Raw genomic sequence first — 11,293 nt, 5'->3', positions numbered from 1 at the left:
ATGATATATTTAACTGACATTTTTTATTGTAACAACCAACGATTTATACAGGAAAATAATGACTATTAACAAGGCTGCACAAACGTTTGCATCCCACTGTAACTCATTTTTATTGAGACTGAAGATGATTGCATGTTCGAGTGCATGTTTGGAGTCATTGCACTGGTGGTACCAATGTCTTCGCTCGTGGCATTGTTATGGATTAGAATCTGAGCATCTGCAGTGCTTAAACATTGTGCACAGTTTAGTAGAGATAAATGCAACCAACCAACTGACATAACAGTTACAGGTATGTGCAGTGACTGTCAGGGTCAGATGATGTAATACTTTGTGAATGTATTAGGGTATCATGGGCCATCAAAAGTTCTCGTTCTCATCAGAACAGTTGTGTTCTGCTGGGTTTTTGTTTTTGTTAAAAGTATTGAGCGACCCTTCTAACAACGTAACCCAGTTTGGAAATACACGTTCCTGGTTCTCAAGTGCAGCAAGTGGCATCAACCACACTGTGAGTGCTACACAGTACTTCCTGATTATTTAGTATTTTGTACCGTGTGAGAAACTATGAAGTCTGTGCGTTTGTGTGTGCGTGCATAGATCGATCTAGATTCAAATTTTTATGACTGACTGTAAGTTTGAGCTTTCTTAATAAATTTGGGATGAATTTCATAGTGTCATCAGTTGTTCTACACTGTATAAAGCTGTGAATAAAAATATGTATAAAACCTCTGCAAAATATACTATTCATACTTTCAGACATGTATTTTTAGTTAGATGTTCTCCCACCTTTTAGAGGCTAAACTTGTAAATATAGGAGTTTGTTTTTTAAATATATGAATAAAATCCTTTGCAGTCAGTGACCCTAAAATCTAGAGCTCAATTACATCATCAGATGCCCGTGACATGCTCTGGCAGGCTTTTATTGCCCTGCCTTCAGTTCCTGAGTTTTTCTGCATTGTTCTTTGATAACTCTGTTGAATAGAGGACAGTTGACTCGCTGGGCTCCTGAACAATTTCCTGTGTTTCGCCTTTAAAAACATTTAGCTTGCATTTACAGTATACTGTATAAGATAAAGGTCTAATCATCTCTTACTTTACTCAGATTGCACAGAGTGTATATTTGTTAATAATTTGAATTAGTTTGGATAAGGATAAGTGTGAGATAATAGGGAATTTCAGTTTTTACTTTATAATTTTGTTTAGCGTAATATTTACAATTAAATTGTATTTTCTTTCCTTATTTAATTTTGACGTACTGTTCCTTTAATACATGGTAACCGTGCACGGGGGGAGCGTTCGCGAGTGTGGAGTAACGGGGCTTTAACCAGCTGTGGAGTCAAACAGTTTTCTTACCGTGTACAGGAACAACAAACGGATCACTGTATTTCAAGACTGTGGAAATAAATGTTTGCCTGTTTGTTTTCAACTACAAGCGGACTTTGTTGATTATGTTCAACTGCACAAGGACACGCATATGGACCGACTACCAGCTGCTGCTTCCGCGGTAATAGTATACATCCCCCCCCCCCCCCATTTGCAATGTGTTATAGCACTTTGCTGACTCTCCACAGTGATTATAGCCTGGCACACTTCACATTTCACGGTGTTTCACAGATGATGATGTGCTTTGGATCACGAGGTTTTCCTTTCCTTCTCTATATTTTTATCTTCCCATCATTTAGATACAAGTTAAACTTGATTGTATCTGTCCAAAGACTTTTTCCAGAAATGTGCCACCCCTCTTACAAATGCTCTGAAAATGTTTGGACTCCATGTAAAAGGTAAATAAAAACAGAGAGGGCCAGTTTTGTAAAAACATGTATTATTCACAACAGAACTTCCAGTATTTAAAATGGATTTTTAAAAGTACAGTTTTTGGGAAAAATAATTTTAAATTTGATAACAGCAACATTTATCAAAAAAGAGGAGATATGGCAGCAGCGTTTCCTGTTCGTTCAACAGTCTGCAAATATTTCAGAACTGAGGTTTCTTTGAGAGGAATGTTGTCCTATTCTTGTTTTAATATATGATTTTAGGGACTCCATCAGATTATCTGGAGTTCATGTTTTTCAAAAAGAATAAAAAATGTTGATTTGCCTGAATACAGAATGGTTTCTACTTTCAGTCATTTTTTCCATGAGCTTTGGTGCAGAGGGGAGAGTGGTGTTTCGCTTTGCTGTCTCTCTCTACACTGTTTCCAACCAGTAAAGACCAATAATTAAAATACATCTACTGTCTGGTTATTAGACAGCAGGTCAGTAATGGGAACGCTCTGAAGTAAAGACAGGGTGGAACTTATTACTCTGAAAAACTGTGGGCAAACACTTCAAGAAGCACATACACATATAACTATTTATTTAATTAAACATTCACTTCAAATAACATGTTCAAGTATAACTTAAAAAAGCAACAAATAAGCAAGTCTTATGTTCATTTTTACTCTTCTTTGAGATAACAAGTGGTTACATAGAGAAAAAATAGTTTCATTGAAGTTTGTCATCAAAAAGCAGTGACTTTCTCCTTTTTCTGGTTATCAATGTTTGTATATGGAACACCTAAAACAGAAGACATGGGAGACATATTAGAGCTGAAAAATAAGTAAAATACACACACATTATATACATACGAGTATTTATACACCAAGCTTTAGTTGTCAGAGAGATGACATCACATCTGACTCTGGTATACAGAGAGGTTCATGTTGCCCCTTCATCAGCCCCTGTGGTGGATTTTTGTATGACATGTATACCTATATAACCAGTGTTGGGGAGTAACGGAATACATGTACCGCCGTTACGTATTTAAAATATAAAATATGAGTAACTGTATTCCGTTACAGTTACCGTTTAAAAAGGTGGTATTTAGAATACAGTTACTTTGTACTTCCCTGTTTCATATTGTGGCGGGTCAGGACTGTTTGGGTTTTGTTTGACAGCTACGTTCTGTTGTTCCAGGTGGCAGCGTTATGGTTGCCATGGTTACAGGGTTACGCTCTCTCTCTCTGTGTTTCCTGGGTGAGAGAGGCCTTTTTGTTGTTGTTGTGCTAAGCTAATAGGCAGAATGCTACCGGTATAGCTCTAAAGAATGTAGCATCATAGGCAGTGTAGTCCGTGCTGCAGGGAGAATGGACTGCCATACACGTTATGTGTCTGTGAGCGAGGGAGGGAGAAAAAGGAAAAGTACGAGCTGTCATCGAGCAAAAACAGGAGCTGGAAGCATGTAAATATAATAATAACCACTGCAGCCAAGAAGAGAGCCTGACGAGCCCAGTTGTAAGTAAGCTATTAAGACTCGACTGTACACCGTGTTCGTGTTTTCCTCCAAAAACAATAAGTTCTGTTGGAGCAGCCTTTCAACGCCTCTCTCTGTCTCTCACTAGCAAAGTGACCCAGACAACAAAGTAAAGCTAGTTTTCGGCTACGAACCCGACATATTAGTCAGAGGTCCCTTTACTACGGTTCGGAGCCGCGGACCTTCAGTAACAGTAATAAATTCCAATTAAAGTCAAAAACACAGCAATAGTACATTCATGTAGTTGTAAACAGCATGATAATATATTAAGTAATCCAAAGTATTCAGAATACTCTCATTGATTAACGTAACGGAATACGTTACAGAATACATTTTGGGGCATGTATTCTGTAATGGAATACATTTTAAAAGTAACCTTCCCAACACTGTATATAACTCTATACATCTATCTGCACTGAACATATGTACGAGGTAACTTTCACATAGAATATTAGGCACGAGGTATTTTTCCCTTATGCACATATACGCACGCACACACACACACACACACTAAACATTTTTCATGCAGCTCTCTTAGAAAATAGTAACATGGTAACAGAGATACTGAAACACACTATTAACCTACAATGGAGTGTTTATTATTATGTAAAGTATTTAACCCATAGATTTGATGTAGTTTCGTCAAGTATTATTCACATGTATATCATAAGATTATCACAAAAAGTATGCTGTTTGCTGTACTAATGTGTGACCTTTGACCATGTTGTGACCTATTGTCAGAAGGTAAAGCAAAGGGTTAATTTTAGGGTGCCCCTTTGTGCTGGGCCCTCAGCCAGAGTCCTGGCCTGTACTTGACCCTGCACCTGCTGTTTTTGGGCTCGTGGGAAAGTTACTCCACAGCAGGGAGGTGGGTTCCTGTAAAAGGAGGTTTGGGAAAGTCCTCTGGGCTTTTTCCTGCTGTCTGTCCGTTGGGGTTGGTCCCAACCTGCATGCGCTAACAGCGAACACCCTAGGGGAGCTTTGCCTTTCCTTCTGTTTTGCTGAGTTTCTCTGTTTAATAAAACAGCTGGCGTAGACCTTTACTCCTCTCCTGTGATTTTTGTGTTTTTGACTTTAATTGGAATCGAGAAGCAGAAACCCACCTACTTCTAATCTGAGGAGTTACTCACACTTGCGACCACCACATCCCTCCTCTACTATTGTTGACAGTTTGACAGTAAGAGGAGTCTTTGCAGACCTAAGGTGGGCTGCCATGCTCTGTTTTTAAGAGAGAAAACGCTTCCCAACAAGCGACACTTATTCTTTTATTTACATTTTTACACATAACATGCTAAGCGAGGCACACAGAGTCTGAGATTTTTATATTTTGCTCTTTTGTTGTGCTTTTTACTGTCAGACCTTTGAGTGAATTTACTGGGACATCCTCGCCTGGTGGTGTTAATATACACCTGAATGTTCCAGCCAGCAAACTGGTCACTCTGATGGTCATGTGGATTTGATGAGCAGGAGCTTGACTGCTACACACCCTTTCAATTTGATGTTCATAATGACATTATGGAAACAACAAAAACTACTAACAGTAGTAAGTGTTACACTAACTAAATGTTTATTGTGGCAGCTTTATTACGTTTTTGGGGGATTTTTTTTAAGCTCATTTAATCTTTTTCCTGATCCTTACTTGTTGATTCAATGCTGATATTTGTCTCCTTCTTCTTCTTTTTCCTGAAAAGAGAAAAACTGAGGTTAGAGACTTTAATGTGTGCGTGCATACAGTTATTTATTTATTTCAAGTTTTATAATGGTATTTGGAAAAAACAAAAAATATTGGCCCAGATATACTTTTAAAACCTGTATTTGTGTTTAAATTTCATACAGTGCACACAGACATACTTATTCAAGCACATATTTTTGTTAAGATGATCTGTTAACACTCACATGGTTTTCTTTTTGCAAACAAGAACAACGGTAGTCACGGTGATGATAATGACAGCAACTGGGACCAGAACCGCAATCAGGATAATCCACTTAGTTTCTGAAACACACAAAAATGAGAAACAAAGTCTTTAACTGTTAACCACATGTCCTCCACTGAGTGCAGTGTCCTTACATGAATTTGAAACTGAGCTTGGAGGAGATTTGAAGTCAATATTTTATATGATACCTCTTATCTCTACATTATATTGTCACGTTGAACATTTTCTGGGTTATATCAAGCACGGACATTATAATTCTACTTTAGTCCAGAACGCCGTGTTGGCTAATACCTCTGATATCAGTTGATCCTAGTGCAAATAGATCTCGTGATGATAACCAGTGAAGTATGAGGCATCTAGCTGAATGTTAGTTTTTCAGTGTTAGATACTAAAATGTTTCTATTAGGGATGCACCGATACCGATACTGGTATCGGGTATCGGGACCGATACTGTAAAATGTGTGTGTACTCATACTCGTAAAAGTTAACCGATACCATGAACCGATACCAACTTATTTCATTAATCAGAGGGTGGCTTGTCATTTCTGTTGTAGTGTTTTAGATTGGCCACTAGGGGGACATCCCGCGCTAAACAGGCACAGGGTTAGGCGAGTGAGACTGGCGGCTCCAGATAAAAAAGAGAAACTGGAGGCTGCTGTAGCTAGGCTAAACAAAATGTCAGCAGTGTGGAACAGCCAACTTTAACTCAGGTTTTGGAAAAGCGATGAAAAATGTCAAGAGAAAATCCACGGGCAGTTAAAATAACAGAGGCTCTGACTCATTTTATTGCTCTGGATGACCAGCCAATGCCGGTCGTGTAAAACATAGGATTGCACCGTCTTCTCAGCATACTCGAGCTGCGATATGAAATTCCCAGCCGCCCACACATCAGGGAGATAATGGTGCCAAAACTTTCTAAAGAGGTAAAGACAAGCAGTGTGTGCGCGATGTCAGTCCTTGGTGATGATCCACGGGCAGATGAGGAGTTCGTTCGTCAATGCCAAATACTTTCGTTATTTAGTTTGTTTACAATATGGACACTCTGCAACAATTTAAAAGTTTATTTTATTCTCAAACCTAATTTGTATTTATTTTATTCCAAACAGAAGTGTTTATTTATTATTCTGAAAGCTCGAGACAGTGCCAATAGTTCAGTGATATTTTGTTAAATTACAATGTGGAGACTTTGCAATAATTTAACAGAAGTGCTTATTTTTCACTTGGAATTTTTTTGTGGTCATTTTTATTAAGATTTTATTTTTTATCAGCAGAGAATAAAATAAAACCTGTCTTCCAATTCATTGCATTTGTGTGTGTGTGTGTGTGGTAGAAGTATCGGTTTTTGTACTCTGTATCGGCAAGTACTCAGATCCAAGTATCGGTATCGTATGGGTTTGAAAAAATTGGTATCGTTGCATCCCTAGTTTCTATGTTTAGTCTTGCATCCACAATGACACACAAAGACATCGCAGACACAAAGAGTAGTATAGAAACAGGAAAGTTCAAGGAAATGTGACAGCTTTAAAGAATGAAGTCATGTTTGAGTCGTACCAAGTCCTCCACCGGTGGGTGGTATCACTTCTATCTCACAGTTTGTGCCTCCAAAGCCTTCTGCACACAGACAGGTGTACGTGTTGTTGCCTGAGTCCTGACATGTGCCTTCATTCAAACAGGGGTAATTGAGGCAGGGACTTGCTGCAAGAAGACAAAAATAGGTGTTGTTGTTGACAGTTTCATTTAGTTCATTTCTCGGTTAATTTGTAAGATATTTTATTCACAAGAGGAAACACATAATCACATAATTAAACTGAGAATCTATAAAGTTTTAGGAAAAAACATCAGTTTTTTAACAACTGGGACCAGTTAGTGGAGTGAATGTTGTCCCATTCCTGTTTAATGTGGGATTAGAGATGCTCCATGGTCCTGGATTTTCTTTGTTGTATTTTTGCTTTCATGTTATCGGTCCTGACTGCACACAGACCAGTTCAGCACCCAGACTCTCCCACACAGCCCTGCTGTATGATTGTATAAATCAAAATACACGGTGCTCAAACACTTGCATGACCACGTACCTTTGTAGCAGTCACGTTTGAAGTTGTAGATGGTGCACACGTAAGAGTCCTCGCAGGTCTTCGGCTCACACACAGCACCGGTACTGCTACACTCACAAGACTGAGAGCAGTCCTCGGTCACAAACTTCTCTTTGAGCTGCAGGATGGAGAGATATGAGCGCACATCGCCGCGTGGTCACATAGATACACAGTCACTCGTGTAACTGAAGGCCACTTACAGGGTAGTATCTGTTTAGGAAGGTGCAGCCACACTGCGCATATGGCACACAAGTCCCCTCACTCATAACAAAGCCGGCGGCACACTGGCAGCCTTCGACACAAGAAGTGACGTCACACTCCGAGGGTGCTGCCAGGTTGGCGCAGGAGGCGGGGCATGATGACATGCAGGGGGAGTAAGTGCTGTTGGCGGTGCAAGAGAGGACTGGGAAAGAGAAACGTGATGTGTCGTTTACAGCAAACTGTTCGACAGAATGTAACTCTTTGTTTTACAAATGTGTCTTAGTTTACAGGAGATTTGATAATGTGCAAGAGTATCTATATAAGAAACTGTAAACTATATAAGATGAATACAAACTGCATTACCACATATCTGTCTCAGTGAGGACAGCACGTTACAATCTGCTTTTTCTGACAGTTTTGAAATGCAGTTTGTTTTTTATTTACTTCAAATTATGAATACAAACAAAAACACACAACAGGTGGTGTGAGGAGATGGACTCTGAACTGTTTGTCTTCCCATATCATGTGAATGAAGGGCAGCATTTCTTACCGCAGTCCAGCTGCTGCCTCCACAATCCTAATGTAACTCCAGCCTGTTGACAAGCTGCTGCATATGCTTCATAACTGGCACAGCGCATAGCTTCACTGCCTCCCTCAGCACACAGGTCAAACAGACAGTCTCTGAAAGGACAAACATGAGCACAAGCAAAACGCTCACACATGCACGTTGGTTCATACAGCTGCTGTCATGTGTTATATTGAATATGTCTTGATGCACGCTCAATCATACAGGTACCTAAATCCCAAAAGGCTGATTCTGTTCATCTAGACGTTGCGTTTTTTAGATGAATTATAACGATTATGCTCAAGTTAACGTTGTACTGAAATGTTTCCAGAAGACAGCTTCATACATATCCCCACAGACGTGCAGACTACTTACTCCTGGTAGATTTGGGGTGACACGGTGGCGTGGCAGGCAGCAAATGGCCCACTGGAATCAGACAGCGCCCCACACTTCGTCGGGCTGTTGTAGTCGTTGAGCTGTGACTGAGAGCAGTCTGACACCTCGAACCCTGAGTCTGGATCAGTCTCTGCTTCTTGTCTGGAGACAGAGAAACTGTTGTGTAACAGCCGTGTGTAACATGAAGTTTAGTTTCCACAAAAACCGTAACATGAAACGAGCCTATTCTGTTTGAAGAATTTCTTTTATCAAGCACTTAACAGGCAGACGGACTTGGGCCAAGCTCTGTTAATTATTGTCGGGCAGCAACAATTATCTTTATTTTATAACATAAGGCAGTTTTCTTTAACAACGATATTCTCTGTTAAATAGTCACAGAAATCTGTAGAAGCAGTGAGCCTGGTTGTAATCGTACCTCAGTGCACGGATAGGACGGTCCAAGATCCTAAGTCTGTTGGCTGGTCGGTCATTGACCTTCCAACTCTCTCCAAATTCATTAAGATTCCTGACTACTGTCCCATCTGGCTTCATGTATTCATTTCTGGTGATGCCATCATAGTTCCCACACAGTCCTCTAACAGAGTTCTTATAGGTACCAGGAAGTGTGATTTCTGATACACAAACAGAGAGACATAAGAGGAACGTGAACAGATTTGTAAGCCGAAGACGTTCTCAGACAGAACTGTCTTCTTCTTTTACCTCCTCGACTGTTGCCATCAAAGCGTACAGTGAGTCCAAAGTCAGTGGTGAGCTGGATCTGCCTGGAGTTCCTTGTGATGGTCAAACCATCAACTGGTGTGAGAGGAGGTGTTACATACTCCCCGTTGACCTACAGGAGATCAGGTAGGTTTGCGTTACATCATTTTTACCATTAGAAATGTATGAAAACCTGCTCTTTTTTAACAAAGTGTCAGCTGACCAGGACAGTCTTCTTCTGCAGGAATTTAACGTTGACACCGTAAACATTGATGTGCATCTCCTCCAGGAACGACACCCTCTTGTTCGCTCCACGTCTAACGTTCTTTCCTCTCACCACCAGGGGCGTCAGGGAGCTCGACAGGTTGTGACCCAGAGCAAGTTCATAGGTGTCGACGCCTTGGAAGTGATGCTTGAAGCCATCGAATGTTAGGTAGTGAGGATCCCCACAGATGCTGCACTGATTGAACTCTAACGATGGTGGAAAATGGGAGGATTCATGGTCAAAAACAGTCATTTTTGTTACTCTGCTTGTTTATTAAGGTTTGAAGTCTCTCAAACTCACTGGTGGGTCTGCAGTAGCGGTTTCCATTCTTGTCCAGGTCACACAGTGAATTCGAATTACAGCTGTGGTCCTCACATCTGACTTCACCACCAGGGTTACAGGTACACGACTCAGTGCATTTATTTGTTAGCCACGAATCTCCTACCTGTGGGCGCACACACACAGACATGCATGGGACTGGTTATACCTGGACTTACAATATAGGGTTTTCAATATGCTAATATTAAATCCTCATAGCCTCCGTGTGCTTTTGAGCTCAGGATTATGGAACATCCCACTGAGTCCATCATCTAGCAACAGTACGGGCAGTACTGTACTCACATCATGGTACTCTCTGTTTGAGTCCAGACAGCCACACTGGTCCAGAGTAACACACTTGCTGTCACTGAGGACGTAACCAGCATTGCACTGGCAGCCCTCGAGACAAGTAGTTGGAGGAAGATGGCAGAAGACAGGGAAGAGATCAGAGCACGTGGGAGGGCAGGGGGCTGTGCAGTCTGAGTAGTGGCTTTTAGGAGGACAGGGCAGGGCTGCAGAGAGGGACGAGAATGAGGTAAGACAAACAATAGATTCAAATCTTTTTGTGAATCTTTGTTACTGTAACTCACGACAAAAGCTGCTGTTTCTCCAGCTGATGGTGACACCGGCACTCTGACAGGCCTGAGCATATGCCTCCACGTTGTCACAGAGCGTCGTCTGCATGCCGTCATACTCGCACATGTCATAGACGCAGTTAGCCAGGAAAGCCTCAGGGGGCACTAGAGCGTGGCACGGCTTGAAGTTATTGGATTGAATGACCCCACCACACTGAGCCTCATACAGCATCTCTTCTTCTTTGCTACACTTTGGGTGGATGTCTGGACGGGTGTCTGGCTGACAACTGAACAGAAGAACATTTGGGTCAGGGTGTAATTTCCCCAACATGGACAGAATACATTTGATTCATTAGAGTAACCACTATCTGGAACCAGGGGTGTTTTGCGTGTTTGGTGACTCAGTAGACCACTACTATCTGATCTTTAAGTCTGACGTTATTAGCCATGCCCGGGTCCAAACTCCGCTGCAGGTCCATAAGTCACACGATCACCGCAGCATCACTGAGAGTTAAAAACTGTCTAAATTCTTTCATCTCTAATAAAACGATCAGCGTTGCTGCTTTACCAGGTGGAACAATTAAGTTTAATGTCCAGCCATCCATGGAAACAGAATTTATGAAATTTAATGGAGTTAGAAGTTAGCAAGCAGTTAGCTCGCTAGTTTCCATCTATATGTAATATAGCATGTTTGAATGGGGGATTTCCAAAACGTACAGCTCTGCTATCATTTCCAGCATAAATGAAGACAGAAAACTAAACAGCAGTGACGTTTGTAGGCTAGCTGGTATATAATCACGTGCTACATGTTTATATATCGCTTTTTCCACTCAATAAAAGTTAACGGGAGTGTAGTGGCGGCACTCCGTCTCTATTTCACTCTTCTGTACCACCTTTAGGAGTCAGTCCGGCAACATGCATTTGAAACGCGAGCAAGTCCAGGTACTTTTCTTGCAAAAAAGATG

At 41.0% G+C, this 11,293-nt stretch overlaps 1 protein-coding gene across 1 annotated transcript in view; it reads right to left on the bottom strand.

Annotated features, from left to right (window-relative positions):
• Positions 1–2,354: 2,354 nt before the first annotated feature.
• zanl (zonadhesin, like) overlaps positions 2,355–11,293 on the bottom strand; it is a 96,703-nt gene continuing 87,764 nt past the window's right edge. The window contains 14 exon segments of the mRNA XM_085154205.1: positions 2,355–2,552; positions 4,928–4,971; positions 5,185–5,281; positions 6,774–6,917; positions 7,295–7,430; positions 7,513–7,715; positions 8,064–8,194; positions 8,454–8,615; positions 8,890–9,085; positions 9,174–9,303; positions 9,394–9,641; positions 9,736–9,880; positions 10,057–10,265; positions 10,344–10,615. Coding sequence (XP_085010331.1) covers positions 2,497–2,552; positions 4,928–4,971; positions 5,185–5,281; positions 6,774–6,917; positions 7,295–7,430; positions 7,513–7,715; positions 8,064–8,194; positions 8,454–8,615; positions 8,890–9,085; positions 9,174–9,303; positions 9,394–9,641; positions 9,736–9,880; positions 10,057–10,265; positions 10,344–10,615 — 2,173 coding nt within the window. The 3' untranslated portion in view covers positions 2,355–2,496.

This window comes from Neolamprologus multifasciatus, chromosome 3 (assembly GCF_963576455.1).
Source record: "Neolamprologus multifasciatus chromosome 3, fNeoMul1.2, whole genome shotgun sequence".
NCBI classification, from domain to species: Eukaryota; Metazoa; Chordata; class Actinopteri; order Cichliformes; family Cichlidae; genus Neolamprologus; species Neolamprologus multifasciatus.
Note: the sequence above shows the minus strand (reverse complement) of the source record. Positions and strands in the feature narration are given on the sequence as shown.